This window comes from Biomphalaria glabrata, chromosome 14 (genome assembly GCF_947242115.1).
Source record: "Biomphalaria glabrata chromosome 14, xgBioGlab47.1, whole genome shotgun sequence".
NCBI lineage: Eukaryota > Metazoa > Mollusca > Gastropoda > Planorbidae > Biomphalaria > Biomphalaria glabrata.
Genome location: NC_074724.1, coordinates 31,915,322 through 31,935,286, shown reverse-complemented (window position 1 = coordinate 31,935,286; position 19,965 = coordinate 31,915,322). Strand labels below are relative to the sequence as shown.

The following is a 19,965-nucleotide window of genomic DNA, read 5'->3' as shown; positions in this document are numbered from 1 at the left end:
TCATTGAAGTTAAGACTGAGTAGGAATTAGTCAAATCTGGGTATTTAAAAAAAATGGAAAATTTTGTTTTGGCAAGAAGAAGACAGATCTTTTTTTTTTAATGAAATGTGTTTTTCAAAAAAAAAATTTTAAATCTATCAGATTACACTACATAATAATGTTCTTGACTTTCGACATAGAGGTGCTGTGACAGTTTGCAGGTCAGCAGCTAAATAATATTTGTTGTTTTTTTTTTGGTTGTTATTAGACTTATTCCATTGCAAAATTATTCTGATAGCATATTACTCTTAAGAAGCAATGTAGTTATGTTTTTGTGTATTCAGGGTGGAAATCATGGTTTATGCACTTTTTGTCAAGAGAATGGCTCAAGCCCTAGACCCAATCACTCATCATCACCCTTCCAAAGATAGGCGATTTACAACTCTGTCAAAACTGCCACACCATCAGCCTCATAACTTATGACATAAGCCTTCCCAGAGAAGTCCTGTTGAAAGTTATGTTAAACCGGGTAAAAACCGATACCAGACAAAATTATATACGGAAAAAAAAAGCAGGCTTTAGACAAGGTCACAGCACAGCAGAACAAATCCTAAACCTCAGGATACTCTGCGAGAAATACCTTCAACAGAATCTTTTTCATGTCTTTATTGATTTCAAGAAAGCTTTTGACAGTGTAGGGCACTCTGGGCGACAATGGAAACGTACAATCAAAACATAAAAAAGTTATCCAGAACCTCTACAAGTAGGCCACTATAGAGTGCAGTGTACTTTAAGAATAATAAACATTGGTAACTGGTTTAAAACCACAGTTGTCATGAGACAAGATCGACTGCCTATTCTCACCAACACTTTTCACTATCTGCCTTGAAAAGATAATGGAAGTTCGATGCTCTTGAGGGCTATATGCTGAATTGTAAGCATTGGAAGAAGAAGAATTACTAAATTGCGCTTCGCGGATGACTGTTCAACTCTTTTCAATCAACGATGACAAATTTACCGGTACGGATTATAGTTGGCATTGATTGCCTGTTAAGCCAACCAGAAAGCATGTAAGATTCGTATCTATATACATTTAGGCCTATTTTTTTTTTCTAGAATTGATATGCAGTAGGCCCAGGCTTACCAATTAATAGGCGTACCATTGCGTGTCTTGAATTGTGGGGATCGACCTATTATAGGAGGTGGTCATTTTTTGTACTCGAGGGATAAAACAAATATATGTTGTATTAATTGCTTCCTTATTTAAATATTGTATAGAACATTACGTTCTAATAAAATTACACTTGGATAAACATTTCTCTGACACGCGATTCTAACCGTCTTTTCTTGCCGGAACCACATGTCCTACCATATATCGTTCTTGGATCGAAGTCTTTTAAATTGCGTGACCAAAGCTGGCACCGGTCCACTACAGGGCGCTAATGATATTACAAGAATAAAGTCCATTACAAAACATACAATTATCTTCACGTGCTTCAAATGTTTCTCGCCTATAATGCCACGCCGTTTCTATGATAAAATAGTTTTAAACTTAATCCTACCGTTTCGCCTTGCAATTGGACTCCCCTAATTATTTGGATGGGGGTATTATATTTGTTATGTATGAGGACAAGTTTTTTTGTTGTTTTTTTTTTGTAGGGAGGGGGGATGGTAGGCCTATCAAAAGTATTGTTGCACTATACTTCGGGTGACTATATTAGTATATAGGCCTACGCATCAAATATCATATAATAGCAAATGCGATAGTATAATTGTTATATTATACATAATATAATGTAATATTAAATTTATAAAAATAGAAAATTAATTATTAAGTAGATAATTGAAGATTTTACACTGAAAATCATTTTCTTTTAGAGCTTTAGAATTTTCTAGATTAGACATTGCTCCTTCTAGACTAGATAAAGTAGAATCTATATATCTAGATTAAATAACATATTATACATTACATAAAAACTCGTGTGGCTACTGCAGTTTAATTTAGGTCAGTGCTATGCTGAAACTAAAATCAAATGAACTGCACTTACATTTGTCACGAAAATGGCCGCTTTAGGGACAGTAATACGAAAGGCCACTTCGTTAGGTATTTTGAAAAATACACTGCTTCGTCATGGACCTGTATGCACATCTGTCCGGTAATAGAGTTACATTTCAGCATATCTTTTTATATTTAAGAAATAAACGTCAATAAGACAAGAAAATGTTTAACTAATACACAAATGAAGAGATTTGCCCTTGGACTTGGACTTCTTCAAATTCAAGTTGTTGGTTTTGTTATTGTTATAAATAAAAATAATTCAATATAATTGTTGCTATTCTTAGAGACCTAGAGAGAGAGTAGTTTTTATGCTATTCGGACACCAATAGGCCCAAATTTGAAAGTTTGACTTTGATTGCGCATTATTTTACAATGGTTTGACTTTTGACATAGAAAAGAAAATGAAGTATACACATCAAAGTTCAAAGTCTTCTTTATAAGTTTATATTTATTATTAGTAGTTTTAAGTTTAGTCACTTTAGTTTAAGTTTAAGGAGAATAACTTATATTAACTTATAAGGATGACTACACTACGTCACTACAGTACTTAGATCTAGATTCTATATTTCAATTTGTACCCCTAAGCCGGCTAAGCCCCTACTAGGGCCTAGCTCAGTAACTGACTCTAACTACTCTAAGTCTAATGCCACTAACTAACAGTGCCTAACTGTAACCTGTCAAAATTTGTTTTTATATTTAAGATCAAAGAGGCTGTGTGTTTTCATTTAATTCGGACAAATTAGACCCACATTATTTGATTCCTGACACCATAATTTAGGCATCAATAAACTCAGATTTTAATGAACTCTATATTAACATTATTTAACATTAAAATTAACTAAATTTTAAGATCCCCACGGCATAGCCCCTCAAATTAAATCATTAAGATGTTTTCAAATTATGCATAAACACAAACACAAAAAATAAAAATATGAAGACACTTATTCTACCAAAATTAAGTCACTGGGATAGTGACTTCTACACAGACTTTTAGACTTATTTTATGTTTGCATGATTAGATGTGTGTTGATCTAGATTAGATCTCGTACAGAGTCAAGAGAGACATCAATCAATGAGTCAACAGACCCAGAAATGTCAATAAGACAGAGACATCAATCAATGAGTCAACAGACCCAGAAATGTCAATAAGACAGAGACATCAATCAATGAGTCAACAATAAACAGAGCCAGAGATGTGTTTCTTTCTCACTGCACAATATAATAATAGCTTAAATTTTAAGTTTATAATTATATTTTATAATTATTATAATGATGACCTTTACCTCTAGCTTTTGGCACAGGGTGTTACAATCTACCTGGCAGAACCTACGACGCTGGTAATTTCAAACTGAATCAGAAATATGCTGATTTAATTCTCTTGGACACATCAGCTGTTGGAGGAAGGGGAACTGCTGTGTGGGCATTATCTTTTTGACGATGAATAATTAATGCACATGTTTTCATCTAAGATTGTAACACACAGAGATACTTGCTCAAATGGGTCTTACCAGGTATCTTCACAAATAAAGTCAAAGCCACCTGTGCTGGGTTGGACATGTCTACCAGATAGAGGATGATCTTATCCCAAAATTCATCCTTTATAGACAACTCCAGATGGGCTCAAGAAAAACTAGTCTTCCTCATCACCAATATATATATTGTTGATGTAATCAAATGGGACCTCAAAGCAGTGGGAATTGATGCTATCTACCAGGAAGACATAGCCCTAGACAGCACAATGTGACAGTGAAAAGGCATTAGTATAGCCTCAGCTCTGGAAGAAAAGTGTGCCAAACCAAAAAATGGATGTCTCCTCTACCACCAAACTGACAGCCACCTCAATGTACATTATATGTGGATGGCAATGTTTCTTGAGAATAGGGCTCTACAATCACATGAAAAATGTGTTCAACAAGATAAACCATAGTTGTTCTACTTCTGAATGAGGCCAACAAAAAAAAAAGATGATTTATTATATATATATAACAGTATTGTATGTAGAAGTTAGCCATAATAAAATTCTTTAATATCCAAGTAATATTATCCATACATTTTGAAATTACACAGTTTGTTTTTATGAAGTGCTATATTATCAATATATTGTTTTTCTCTGAAGATTGTGACCAAATTTTCTTAAAATGAGAATATGTGCTGTTAGATATATTGTGAAACATTAAAACTGATCAAAAGTCTGCATAATTTTATATTTCAGACCTGCCTCACATGTATGGTATCCAGACAAGGATTACTGGGAGCCATATAAGAAGCCATACTTCTACTGTGAAGATCCTGATGTGAAACTTCCCCCATACAATCGTAAGATAATGTTCAGTTCACCTACCTGTATTAGGTTTATCTGAGCAGGATTTATAGGAGCATATAGTATCTTTTTTAGACTGCTACAGCTTAGAGTATTAAAACAATTAAAAAAATCTTTTGCCATGTGAAACTCACAATTACGACAGTGTGAAACAACGCTAATTCGATTTTTCAAAATGTTGAATTTTCCTTTGGTTTTAACATCAGCTTAAAATGGCAATTGAAATTTAAAAAAAGCAAACAAAAAAAAAACAAACTTTGCATGAGTAGAGTGAAATGAAATATTTTAAATACCCAATTTTTAAAACAAAGTTAAACCAAAAATTTTTACTTATTTTTTTTTTCTTGAGATATATCATCACTACAAACAGTTGTGGCACAATATCTTGACCAACTTAAATATTTGTAAACTCTATTTTACCTTATTCTTATATCCTTTCTATTTTCCCAACACTTATTCAAAGTTAGGAAAAAACAACAACTTTCAATTACATTATATTTCTAAATCTTTTTTTACTGTTTCTTATCTTGTTAAAATAAGAAAAACTTTATGTTAAACTTAATATTTATAAACCTGTCCAAATTACAGTCTTAACCTTGTATTAAACTTTATACATTATTAATAAAAACCTTCAAAAATTAGTCTTAACAACTGTGTATTAAACTTCATACATTATTCATATAAACCTTCACCAGTCCGTGAACATGATGCAGAAAGAGAAGTGCACAACATTGTGATGAATTTTGGGCCTCAGCATCCAGCTGCTCATGGTGTCCTGCGTCTGGTGCTGACTCTGCAGGGGGAGAATGTTGTGAGGGCTGACCCCCACATTGGCCTCTTGCACAGAGGAACTGAAAAGCTGATTGAATACAAGACATACACTCAGGTTAGTCTAGTTACTATACACTCAGCTTAGTTTAGTGGCTAAGTACAGACGTGTTGCTTTGGTATTGGGTGGGTAACGGAAATCAGTATTTCCAGTCTAGTGAGCTGTATATTACATCCAAGTGTTGCCAGAGTTGTGAAGTGAGGATAAATGAACAATACACCTTATGAAGTTGAATACTTTAATATTCAGACTTGGAATAAAAAAAATAAACCCACACAATACTATAAACATAAATGCACAATATAAATCACTTTGAATAATAAATTCAAAATCATTAAGTTAGAATAATGCACAACTAACAAGGAAAATTGAGGTTGCATTTTTGCCACTTCATAATCAGAGACTAAACAATACTTTCATGAATATTTTATATTATTTTTATTGTACAGTTTATTATATTTTTATTTCCACATGGGCTTAGTTCTTCTGGACATTTTTAGACTTCTCTGGAAATATGTGTAAAAAAACAAAACAAGTTGTTTTGTAGACCTTGACACATTTAATACTTGACAAAAGACTGTTGTATTAATCCTTATTAGAAATTTGTAAGACACTCAGGCTAGTCACATGAGTACAAAAGATAAAAACTCAGATGAGCAGAGATCACTAGTTGTATAATTCATACAGTTTTCTCTTTCTGAGCACTCGATAAAATTAAGCTTAAAGTGGCTCAACAATAGCAGGGTGTTAGTCTAGTCTAGTAATTACAATGTTGTATACTGTTATTCCTACCTCAGACAGACAACATGCTACTCAACTTTCAAGAAGAACATTAAGACCTACCTGTTTAAAACTTTTTTAGATTAGTTTGTCCTGTTATCTCTCGTGTTTGTGTTTGTAATGTTATCACAGCGCCTTGAGCCTACATTTTGTTTGTTAACAGCACTTTATAAATACAATTATTATTATTATCATTCTTTCGGTCCACATTATTTTTTTCCCCTCATTTCATTTCATCAGCTGATTAGCTACTTGTTAAGGTCATTTTTCCCCCCACCACACTTGACTGTGATATATCAACCTCCCCCCCCCCCACCTTGCTCCATCCCTGTCTTTTTAACTGTGCTCTAGTCTCAGTTTAATTTTGAAATACCTGCCCTACCTGGAAGTCATGGAGCCACCCCTCTTCCTCCATCCATCGCAGGTTTACTTCAACTCCACTCTCTCCTATCTTTCAAATTCAAATAATAGTTCACACCTCCCATAAGTGATTGATTCCGATGCTAGAAGCCTACTTATAAAGTAGATCTAATTACATTTTCATCATTATTTCTTCAATGTATTTCTGAGCGTAAAAGGTATCAAATTATTTCAATATAGAAGTGACAATATTTAAAAAAAAAAAGTTGCTCTAAATATTGTATAGAACTGTCGTATTATTCACAGGCTTTACCCTATTTTGACCGATTGGATTACGTCTCTATGATGTGCAGTGAGCAGGCCTATTGTCTTGCTATAGAAAAACTACTCAACATCGAGGTACCACCTAGAGCCAAAATGATAAGAAGTATGTACTACTTACGATTGCTGGGCCAATGTCAAGTTATGAATTTATGCTTTTTCTAACTCTTACTTTTGGTTTTAAAACTCACCATTCAAATTGTAAGCAATGAAAAATAACGTAAATTAAAAGATAACCCACATATGATGCTTTTTTAAAAAAAAATAGATATGCCTCATTCACTGTCAGTATTTCTGGATAATTTAGACACTGAGGAATGGGCACAATGCATTTTGTAAAAAAAAGTATCCAAAAGTATAGTTTTCTTACAAAATCTTCACTAAAACATGATTTAAAAATAACACTAATATGTAAAAGTGCAAACTCATTCTGTATGAGTCAAAAATAGTTTTTCTTATGACATTTGGAGTTTTGAGTTCACCTTAAATACTTTGTTTGAAGCTAAGAGTAAATAAATAAACTGCTGTTTTTGTACATGTTGTCATAATTTGTTCTACCTATTCAACTTTCCAAGGCTTTCATTAATTTGTTCTTCAGTGCTAAATCGCTGGTTTACTTTTGGTTTTACCAGTCCAAAGATACATTGATTTATTTCAAATTATTAATTTTTTTTTTTTGTTTAGTTATCTCTGTGTTAGGTTAGCATGTTTATTAGACACAGGTCCAATTTTTGTTTTGTAAACGTGTCTGGAAGTTGTGATTTCTAAGTTTTCATGTTGCCATTAAGTGCGCAGTAAATGCAACTCACGTGGAGTTAAATCTCTAAAGAAAATTTTGAAGCCAGCATTGGAGATTTAAACTCAAGTCCCCACAGATATCCATGTGGATTATGCCACTAAGCCACATGTCCCCATGTTGTTGTTTGATTATTGGCTTGTAGCTAGTACAACTGAATAGATAGATGTATGCATTATATATTTTTTAATAAATAAACTTTAAATAGCTTGAACCAAACTTCACTTGTGAACAAAAAACTCAATGTAACTTTTATTACAATATACAGATATTCAACTTGAGATGAGATCTAATAGTGATGAAATAAACTGATATTTAAACAAAATCTAAATCACAACATAATCATGTCTTTACTCTTTCATGTCCCTAGAATGTCTCTCGTTTCACATTTACATTACAACCTTATTGTAATTTCATCATCCTCACTGCATAGCCACCAGCCAATCGCTAGCCTGTTACTTTGGCAACACACGTGCTCCATATCACCCCATGTTAATGAAAATTCTGTATGATGTAATTTGACTAGCATGTTTTCTATTTTGTATTGTTAGGCGCTTTTGCGCTGTGTCTTATGCAGATAAATCAAATGGAGGTAACACTCAATGAAATCCAATAACAGAGGCAAAAGGCTAACAATAGTAGGAGTATTTTTGGCACAATTAGGAATTAGTTATTTATTTCAAAGAAAGGGAATGTTTTGACTTAGGGACTATGTACAAACAAGATGAGGATTTTAGGAAGAATAGCGAAATGTAAACAGACTACTTTTGACGGCTTTAGAGAGAGGCAGTTGTTATGGACGTAGATATTTAGCTTGACGACATTCGACGGTTCTTGTTCGACATGCGCTATCAGCGTCGAACAACTTAAATTGTAGGCCTTTGGCCTGTGTTATTTGACTTCGTTATTCGAGTGTTACCTGTGTTTGATTTATCTGCATAAGACACAACACCGAAGCACTTAAAGGTATTTAGGTATATAACAAACTTATAGAAGGGAACAAGTCTAGAAATTGTAATTCATTTAAGTGTGTGCTTTTTTTTTTCCTGCCAGCACTGTTTGGTGAAATTACTAGAGTTCTCAACCATATCATGTCTATTGGAAGCCACGCTTTGGATGTTGGGGCTATGACTCCTTTGTTCTGGCTGTTTGAAGAGAGAGAAAAAGTAAGCTTATGTTATACTTTTAAAAAAATCTGTTTTGTTAAATCATAGTAAATATAGTTGAAATGGCTTAAACAAAATCTTTTTATTATTTCATTTCAATATGGATTTTTTAATGGGATCCTTTGAAATAATGTACTGAGTAAAAATGTTTTTTAAGTGGAATAAAACTAGTACATTAAGGAAAATTTATTTTGAATGTAAAATGTTTAAAAGTATGATTGTATCACTACGGGCTACACCAGGTTTATATCATGGAAATGTAGATACAGGCTTCACTAGGTTTACATTTAAGGAAATGTAGCTCCTGGCTACACTAGACTTACAAAAATGTAGCTGCAAGCTATACTAGGATTACATTACGGAAAAATTATAGATCAATTTCAATCAGTTTAAAAAAGACTACCAATATATTTTATCTTTCTAACCTAAATTTTTTAAAGATTATAGACTTATTAAAAGACAATGTTATGTAACCTCGCGTTAACATTATAAAAGTTGTTTCTTTTTATAAATTTCATTGTAATTCAAATATTTTTTTCTTAAAATTTTTTTTTACAAAAGTGATGAAGTTTTGCAGTATTGTTTTCATGTTAGTTCTAAGTTTTCCTTTGCTTCCCTGTTAATGTAGGATGTATATTCTGTTTTCGTAGCTCATGGAGTTCTATGAGAGAGTTTCTGGAGCACGCCTGCATGCAGCTTACTTTCGTCCTGGAGGAGTTACACTTGTAAGAAGTTTACGTTTATCAAATAATTGCTCTCTCTTTAAATGTTTAATAGCTTTATTAAAAAAAAATAAATTCCAAAACAAAATATAAAATAATTTTTTAAAAAAATTCCTTGTGTGCCAATTACAAAATGCTAACAGTAAGGTCATACTACTTGTTCTAGGACATGCCCATGGGACTCATGGAGGATATCTATGAGTGGGCCAGCAAATTCAGTCAGCGGCTGGATGAAGTGGATGACCTTCTGACAGAGAACAGGATCTGGAAGGCTAGAACTATTGACATTGGTGTTATATCCGCAGAGGAAGCTATGACCTATGGCTTCAGGTAAGTAGACTAAACAAATGAACCTTAACTAGCCTGAACACACATGAAGAAGTTTTCTTTGTTCTGAATATTTCTATGGCCTCCTACAGTCGCAAAGCAACTATAGATCATCTTATAAATAAGATAAAAGCCTGGGCATTAGCTATGGTCAGAACAATGTCACCTACACAGCTGTTCACTCCTTTCCACACAGCTGATGTGTCCAAAATAACTGCAAGTGCCAATACAGTTTGGGATCACGGTATGGCAGGCTCTGCCAACAGCCCCTCTTGCCCAAAGCTCACTGTTTTAGGTGCAAGTTACCTGCCTTTTCCCTGTTAGTGATAACAGTTCTGTCAAAACATGTGAAAGCTTGGAGTTGGACTGGTTGTTTATTTGAGACATTTCCTGTTGGAAGCATTTTATAGATTGTGGAGTGCTTACACCCAATACTATTTCTGACAATAACAACCTTATGAAACTCTGAATATTTATTTGAAGGTAAAGCAATGGATGACTGTTTACTCACTATTTAAGTATCACATTGACAGACTTCATACAGACCAACTTCTGAAATGTTCCCCCCCCCCCTTTTTTTTTCTTGTTATATTCTTTAGTAAAGACTAAAAGTAAATTTCTTTTTCAGATCTTGCAATCTATTGGGCAGTTGATGTAAAGCTTATCTGTTTCTTTAGCTGACAATTAGCAAGGGTGTCATGTGGTCAGTATAACGACCAACTGCCTATACTTTCCCCAACTAATGTCAAGTACCTATTAGAGTTGGGCGGACTCTAGGGCGTCCAAATATCCTGAAATTTAGAATCCCAATCATCACCAAGCAAGCACTTAAATACTCAGTCCAATAGTCCCCTACTAAAGTATCTTACTAATTACACCCTTAGCTTTTTATACTATGTTTGCTTTTGTTTTATAAATAAGACTATCTTGGTTCACTTCAGTGGTGTGATGCTTCGTGGTTCTGGTATCAAATGGGATGTCCGCAAGGTTCAGCCCTACGATTCTTATGCTGAGGTTGACTTTGATGTTCCAGTTGGAAACAGAGGAGACTGTTATGATAGGTAATATTTCCTTTTTTGTTTTATTTTTAACTGTCCTATTTTTTTTAAAGGCTTGGACATTTAATATCATAAGAATATTTTTTTTAAAACTCTATTAAAAATATAACAGCTTAATGTTTTAGAATCAGGGCTGAAATGCTGTATGCAAAATTTTCACAAGGAAATTTAAAACCAATTGACAGGCTACAGGTTTGGCAGTTATAAAAAAAAATATTTAAAGTTGCCTTTGGGAGTTGAAATTTTGAAGAGAGAAAAATTAAGGGGAAAAAAAAGACACACATTATTAGTCACCTGGTTGAAACAAAGACTCCTCATTTTAGTTGATCTTAATTGTAGCCATTTTTCTCCAGGTATCTTATTCGTATGGAGGAAATGCGACAGAGTTTAAGAATCATCTTACAGTGCATGAATAAAATGCCGCAGGGTGAGATTAAGACTGATGATAACAAAGTTACACCTCCCAGACGTGCAGAAATGAAGGTTTGATTTTACTAAACATTAGTTTTATATCCATTCAAAATGACAGAAAAACAGATGCTGGATTATAAAAACATAGTCTGGCTCTCTTTATAGTAGGTTGTTAGCAGACTAAAATTATTTTTTCATGGTATTATCAGAATGAAAATTAAGAAAGTCAAATTGTTGATTCTTCTTCTTCTTCTAGCCAGCTTTATTGCTGCTGAGCTGTGAGCTCTTTTGCAGACTGTGCCCAGGAAAAATAGTGTGCTGTTTTCTTCAGTTGTTCAGCACTGCTGTACAGGGTGTTGGGCTGTAGTGGAAGTGGGGTCTGCCTAAGGTGGATTAGGAAGGGGAAGCCAAAGAGGATATGGCTTACGGTTTCATAAGGGTGGGCACAGTGTCTACAGAGGGTGAGTTGTGTGGAATTTATTTTGTTCAGGTGGTAATTTAACAGAGGTGTGTAGTTGGAAAATTGTAGATTGTTCTTTGCAGGGGAGGAAGTTAATACTGCCCTGTTTGTTTGGCATGGTCATTTCTTGGTACAGGGCTCTGCCTGTATTTCCTGATGCCCATTGGTTGAGCCACTCCTCTTTGTGATTGTTGACTAACATTGACCTTAGGGTGAGGTAGTTAACAGGTCTATCTGGTTGTTCCATAGATGATCCTGCCTTTGATAGTTTATCTGCCTTTTCATTTCCCATGATGTCATTGTGTCCAGGGATCCACTGTAGTATGATATTGATATTTAATTTTGATATCACTATTAGTGTTGTCAACTCTCTTGGGCTGTTTGAGGTGCTGCTGTTAAGTGCTTGCAGAGTGAATTGGGAGCCTGTAAAGACAACAATATCTGATGCTGATTGCACTCCTTCATACAATTTGTTTTCCACTGTCTGTAATGCTATGGTAATTGCCTCAATTTCGGCTTGGAAGTTTGAGCAGTAATTGCCACATGCTGCACTTATTTCAAAGTGTTTAGGGGGGGGGGGGGGGGTAAGAATGGGAAGGCACCAACACCAGCATTGATGTGGCTTTGTAGGCCGATCCATCGGTATATATATGGATAGCTGTTTTTGGATAGCTTTCAATTGTTTGAGCATGCCTACTTTGAGCTCCAGTGGATTTGATTCTTTTGTTAGGGTGTTATTTAGCAAATGTGTTTTAATGGTTGGTTGTTTGTAGTTGAGTCCAGGCGTTATGTTTGAAAATCTGGTAATTTTATCTCTGTTATTGGGTAGGTGGTGTTTTAGGGCTAGTTCGTCAGTAAGTTGGATCAGAGTTCTTTGCTTTTTTTGGTTGTTTTTCCTATTTCGCTGTGTTAGTAGTTTATTATTATCCTAATTGTTGATTATACATTTTAATCCTTTTTACCTCAGAGTAATTCGCCCTTAAAACACCATCCCCTCTGGAAACCAACTAAAAAAAAAATAAAACATTGTAAACATTTATTTATACATTTTTTAAAATAAATATTAGCTAACAGAATGACTGATTTATCATGAATTTTCAATACCTATGAAGTCATTGATCTTTAAAAGATAAATTGATGGTACAGTGCTATATACCAATATATTCAATATGTTAGTCTTGCAAGGCAAAGATTTTAAATGAACTGACCAAAACATTGACATTGTTTCAAAGGATAAATTAAAAAAAATTATTTGGAAATCATATAAGATAATCTTTTTAAATCTCATAATTTGTTTAATTAATCATTTAGCACTCTCTGAACACCCCACTGCACATATTTTATCTTTTTTAAAGGGCTGAGAAAGATATATATATATAGTAGATTCTTATATTAGGCACACTGTATTCGGGAACTAGGTCAAATTTTTATTTTATTTTTTTATTTGGTGACGGTTTAACTTACAAAAAAAACTGAAAGCAGATTCTTATTCTGCAACTAAAGGACTATAAAAATAGCTGTGTTTCTTTGAATTACCACTCATAGTCAAGATTTTATTTTAAAATAAATCAGGTCACTTCATGCTCCTATAATAAACGCAGTTTTTGTGCTTTCTCCTTTAGCACACATCGAGCACCGTTAAGAAACACCACTATGTTATTGCTAATAAATTATATCTGTGTTAATTAAAAATTATTTAGATTGTATTAAAAGAAGTAGATTCACTTCTGCAATATGTATTTATAGTATATTGCCTCTCTCTCTCTCTCTCTCTCTCTCTCTCTCTAGATATAATATATATATATATATATATATATATATATATATATATATATATATATATATATATATATATATATATATATATATATATATATATATATATGCCTACCTATATAATCTATGTGTAGAAACAGACAGAAATAAATCTATATAATTATAGATCTATAAATTAATTATTATAATTTAATAAACATGATATTTTCAACTAGGCTACATGTATTCTTTGTCTCTTTCTTTTAATTCCCATCCAAGGTCCCTCTTCTTTTCATAATTCGGATGTTCATTTTGTTACACCTTAACATCCCCTTCCTCCCATAGATGCTTATAATTCTTTTCATGACTCTCTCCCCCTTCCCTCCACTGCCTGTATGATAGGTTGTGACACTACACGCTTAGTGTATACCTCGATCCTCACCACCAGCGCTCGCCTGGCGTGATCACCTGCAGTGGGCATATTCTCTGGCTTCAAATTAGCAGCCCGCACTTTTTCTTTCATTCATAAATTATATATTCTAGATATCTCGATCTAGGTCACATTTATTTATTGAAAAAAATCATAGATTTATTAATCCCAATAATATTTCTTATTACGATTTTGCCTTGTGCACTATAGGAGAATGTGTTTAATTCATTATTATTCATTGAAACACCTCCTTTTTTAATTTGATTTAACAGCTAACAGTATGAATGTGATTGAAATGTCTTTCTAAAGATGTTTGGAAGCTTATTTTGATAGATCCACCAGCCTACGATCAAACAGGCTAATAATATAGCCTTCATCCCTTATATGGGTATGAATTGCCGGGGGAGGTTAAAACAATAGCTTTACATACTTGGTTACCGAGAATCTAAAAAACTGCCATCTGCTTTGAAAAAGCGGAACAAAAATACAGGAACTTATCTAAAATTGGACATGCACTGTCCCGAAACGTCGTTTTTAGCTCCAAACATAAAAACAAATTAATTATAAACAAAAAAAGCGACGTGTTTCTTAAAGGAGAATTCGATGAGCTGTGCCTAATATAAGAAGCTACTATATATATAAGGTGTGTTAAGTAAAGTGCTTTGAAATGTCAGAATGGTATTGAATATATTTGATATCTATTTAATTATCATTCTATTTATATTTGAAAATCATACAATCTCAGTTTAGATTGAGTCAGTTTTGTTTGTTTCTTTCTATTCTCTTAGATTATCAGAATTAGACTATAATTCCCCCCCCCCCCCCCTTTTTCAGCACATTACTTATTGTTAGTTTTAATGTATCAAACCTCGTGGAAGCTGTAAGCAGGAACAAGTTGTGCAGATCAAGATTTTGCTGCTAAAACTTCAGTTTCACCTACTCTGTCCATTTATTACCATTCATTGTTTTTTTTTTGTTCTCTGCTTGAATGTAATGTAGGATTCCATGGAGTCTTTGATCCATCACTTCAAGCTGTTTACTGAAGGATTCCAAGTCCCTCCAGGTACAACCTACTCAGCAGTTGAAGCTCCAAAGGTTAGGAATGTTTTACTTTGACAACATTTGATTTTATTGTATTAATGACGAATTGATTGGGGCTTATCATTCAAACCCTCTATCATTTTGTATTGTTTTCCAACAGTTTAGGTAGGCTTCCTAAATTGCATTTAAGCAAATGTATATATAAAACACATTCTGTAATTTTCATTATCTAGTGCAAGGAATATGTGGATAAGTACTGTATAAGTGTAAACTCGGTTCATTTATCTTTAAGCACTTTTTTAGCTCTGTAGTATTCTAGTGTATTTTGTGTATGAGATAATTAGGGGCATATTTCTTTAAATACACAATTATTGTTAGTATTGGAACAGTTTGGTACATGTAGTAAAATGTGTGTTTGTTTGTTTAGGGAGAGTTTGGTGTGTATCTAATATCAGATGGAACCAACAAACCTTACAGATGTAAAATTAAAGCTCCTGGCTTTGCTCATTTGGTAAGTGAAACAGGTTTTCAATTGTGGTTTGGAATATAACTTGAGTTGTACTAATTGTCTCTGTATTGAAATTCATCCTTGATATATTAAGCAAAGTTAACTTACGCTTTAAACAACATTATACTTATTTATAGTCTCGTGGGAAAAAACGACAACAGTTACCATTTTGAAAAAGTTTACCTTTAATAACAAAACATATTCTCATCCATAGTCTGTTGTTACCCCTAGCCTTATTAGACATTGAGTGACACATTCTAGGCATGTGGGCTACAAACATCAAGTTTTCACTATGTAAATTTACAAAAGAAAAGCATCATATTTTCACTTTGAAAAGGTCTTGCCCTAAAGGGAAAAAAAGCAGTGTGTCATACTATACAAGTCATGTGCAATTTGCATAGTATGGAGAACATTTAACCGAAGGGAAAAGTTTCGTCCTTGAGGCCTTGAATGAGGGATTGGTCCAACAATTAAATCAATTAGATAATCATTTAATAACATCAGTTTACATTGAACTATATCTTCATAACTATCAGTTCATTAAGTACATATGAATATTAACTATGTAATCATAACAACATTAATAAATCTCCTTATCCTATAGTATCATGTCATCAGTCAGACTAAATATACAATAATATCGACAACACTTTTGACACCTACACGTTTTTTCTTTTTGTATCGACAGAGATATTCTGATATTCATGCTGAAAATAATGATACCTGCCATTGTATCTGCCAGAGTGGACCACTTTGGGGGGCCGATTTTGAGTTTTATTTCCACAGAAACAGTCTTTGTAATATTGTACTTTTGTCTCTTATTTGTAATTTCCTTTATTTACCACATTAGCTCAGTACATCTCAATATTTTGTACTCTTAGGCAAATATCTCATTTCCAAGTACTCCTCTCTCTCTTTACCTAATTCATTGAAACCAGTTTTTCTTCTTTGGAAGACTTGTCTCTCATTATTTGAAATTCTGTGAGTACTTCAGCTACAGAATCAATTCTTGTTAGCTCATTCCCTCCCTTGTAACTACTGAGAACTGACCTGAATAGGTCAGAGTTTGGCTCTAGATAATTATTCCAAATTAATATGAGAATCTAATCACCTTTATGATAAAAAAAATTTTATGGTCCCTCACTAAATTCTCTACTCTCTTTTTTTTTCCCCCTTTTTTTCTCCTTTAAAACTAAATTGCAATGAAAGAGAAAGCTTGAGAACTTGGAGGTAGCAGGGCACTCATTTTTGTGTTGTTTGTTTTTTTATTTCATTATAATCTAATGCTAAAAATCCCAATCTATTAATTTCTTGATAACTTCATTGTTTTTTAATATCCAAATGCCACACTATCTTTTATGACCTCTTTGTTACACAAAGTCTTGTTTTAACAATTGAGTAAAATCCAGTTGTAAGAAGAATCCAGCTATGAGAAGATGTAACATCTTTTAAAGCATTTCTAGCTACAAGCTGTATCACAAGGCATGAATTGTTCTTTGTATAATATAAAAGTTTGTGTATTTATGACTGCTAAAGAGCTTACAGCTCAGCAGCAAAAAGCTTGCTAGAAGAAGAAGAAATAATCTTAATCTTTCTTTTGTTACAGGCTGCCCTGGATAAATTATCCAAGAAACACATGTTAGCTGACGTTGTAGCTATCATTGGTGAGGTTTTTTAAATGATAATTTTGATAATTGGCACATTCGGTTCTTCTTATTTTTTCATGATGAAAGTAGAAATGGCTGAATTCAGGGTTAAATTAAAGTTAATGTGCAGGAACTTCAGAAAATATGCATAATTTCCAGAAGCTGCACAATAGCTTTGGAATTGCTAACATACTCAAGTCTGGTAAATTTTTTTTTGGTGAAGGGGACTGGGCCTGTCTGTAAACACACTAGTTAATGGACTTTCACCTTTTTGTAAATGCATGGTTGATAGCCATTGTATAGAAAATATGAAAAACATGCATATATGTAACCCTGCCGGACCAAGTAAAACAAAGGACGTTTGGGCCACTAGGCCTTCATCAGCTACAAAACAAAATAAAAAACAACACAAGATAGTCTTAAGTTAACTTATCTGTCCGATGTTGTTCTCTATCAAGGCAGAAAAGAAATGAGCTACGCTTGTGTAAAAGCGCGGGAAAATGGAAGGGGGCGGAGATGTCAGGCAAAGATGAATGAGAAAAGGGTGTACCATAGTGTTAGTGCCCATCGCATATTAAATAAAAGTGTGCTGGTTGTTTTCTATACAGTCGTTTACCCCTGCAGCAGTAAATCTTTATTTTTTGATAGCCATATAAGATTAATTAGGACACAGTCGTCAGAGCCCCATAGATAAAAAGTGAAATAAAAAGTGAATGCTAAAAGCTGAAAACCTGTATTAGAACCTAAAAGATGTAAAAATAGTTGGACTGATACAGGTGGAAGGGGGGATAACAGTGGGTTCTTCTTCTTCCTCGTTTTCATTGTTATGTTGGAGTGTTCAGATGACTAGACCAATTTGCAAGATGAACTGTGCAGGGGTTTCCAAATAAGGCAGCTCTCCATATAGTTTTATTTCTATAGGTGTGTTTTGGGGCTAGTGTCTTGTTTGCGCCTGTTGATGAAGAATGCAGTTTTGAAGGACACGATCAGCATTCTTTGGTGACACTCCACAAAGGAAGATTTTGCTGGTTCCATTTTTTTTTAGCTTCCAGAACATATGTTGTCTTATTCTGTTGTGTCTGGTTCTGAGGCACAAGGTTAGACGTTGGGTGGATGAACAGTGGAAGAGATGGGAGAAAAGAGACAGATTATTGTATCCTGAAGGCAGTAGTTTTGAACCTTAAAGATCCTGAAATAAAAAATCCCAGTTTTCACCAGGATTTGAAACCAAGACTCCTCGGTTTGGAAACCAAGTGCTTTACCACTCAGCCTAAGCGCCTCCCAAACATTTGTGCACTAAGCTTACAAAATTGTAAATTTCTCAAAGAATGTCAATTTTATTTATTATTTCTATTGTTATACACCTACAAAGGTAAGTTGGACTAGCTCTCTGGAGCTACAGCCCAACGCCAAACCCATGAACTAATGATCAGGCCACATAATTGTGATTTCGTTTTTTTTGTGTTGAATGACACACTTCCAGAGCTTATTCAGCCATAGTTATTTAAATGTATTTATGGTTAAGCATCTCGAAATATATATATATATGTATATATTTAAATTTTGAATTTAATGAATTTAATATGAATCTACTTTTCAGGTACCTTAGATATTGTGTTTGGTGAGGTGGACAGATAGACAATCAGGACTATATCTGTCAAACTTAAATTATAACAGTGTTTGTACCTTTTAATACCAGTTTTAGCAATGGTGACTAAGAAATAGGTTTTCATTAATATACTGTACATAAATATGATTTATGATGGCTTAGACAATGTCAGTTGGGTTTGGTTGAATGTGATCTGAGCTCCACTGACACAATCTCATGTTTAGGGTAGTATTAACAAAATGTTCCTTCTGATTATACATTTATTGTTATGTAGTTTTCTTTTTGAAAGCTGGTTCTTGTTTAGTTGGAAAAAATATTAGACGATGTTCTGTGACGTATACACTTTATTTTAGTTATGAATTCTAAAGCTGTACTAAACTGTTTAAAAAAAAAAAAGACAGCAAGGTAAAGGCTATAAAAAGAAGTTTATGCCAAGTGAAAACAATTTGTAGGCTGAGTACTGGACCCTGAAGATTTGAGTTGTCCAGTTGTGAAGAACAGACAGTGACAGACTGACAAATATCTTGCTTTTGTTTGTTCTTTTGTCTTTTGAATTGAGCAAACCAGAAAATAAAAAGAAACATAATATATAATTGATCTTTGTTTTTGATTCCTAGTACAAACATGTCTGAATATGAAATGAGTTGATTGTTACATGTCTGAATGTGAAGTGTGTTTTAAGTAATATTGAGCCATTAAACAAAATCTTGCAATATAGAACAGATTCTCTAAATGAATCTAGTGAAGACTTGTAAAGAACAGATTCTCTAAATGAATCTAGTGAAGACTTGTAAAGAACAGATTCTCTAAATGAATCAGTCTGTAGCATTTTACGACCCCAGAGATTATCTTTTCCCTCTGCAACTTCTTTAGTGACTAATGAGGCCAATCCTTGATACACAGCAGCGGTCACAGGTCGGGCATATGTAATCACCAGGCTTTTCACCTTTCTTTTTACTACTGTTGTGTATGGCATCTGCAATCCGAGACCCTTCCTTTATGCTCGCTCTCCATGTGAATCTATCCAGTGCTACTTTTTCCCAGCTGTTGATTTTGAAGAGCTTCATGTCGCTTTTGCATGCATCACTTGTATATATTTAGATATATAAAGCTTCATTTGAAACATGCTAGATCACTCACCTATATATCTTGCTACCTTTGAACAGATGAACTTAACAAAGCTTATATCTACTCAGTCTGTCTGGTAAAAGTTTGTGCACCCAAACTTGGATCAAGTTAACATTTTGCACAATTATTTCTTATACCTGACAACACAAGAATCCATTACAAAAAATTAACCAATTTGTTAATTAACGTTTGGTAATTAATTATGTTGTTTGGTATCGAACAAGAAAAAGAAATTATACTTAGATGTGGTGTTCTAAACT

General features: G+C 33.6%; 1 protein-coding gene across 1 annotated transcript; it reads left to right on the top strand.

The window, feature by feature from the left end:
• The first annotated feature begins 1,976 nt into the window (after nt 1-1,976).
• Nucleotides 1,977-19,170, top strand: LOC106068470 (NADH-ubiquinone oxidoreductase 49 kDa subunit-like). The gene is made up of 13 exons (XM_056009969.1): nt 1,977-2,135; nt 4,251-4,354; nt 5,054-5,244; nt 6,634-6,754; nt 8,498-8,610; nt 9,261-9,335; nt 9,499-9,662; nt 10,601-10,720; nt 11,071-11,200; nt 14,773-14,868; nt 15,242-15,325; nt 16,929-16,986; nt 18,569-19,170. Exons 1-13 carry the CDS (start codon nt 2,041-2,043, stop codon nt 18,604-18,606), a joined length of 1,389 nt encoding a protein of 462 aa, XP_055865944.1. The 5' UTR covers nt 1,977-2,040; the 3' UTR covers nt 18,607-19,170.
• Nucleotides 19,171-19,965: the final 795 nt, after the last annotated feature.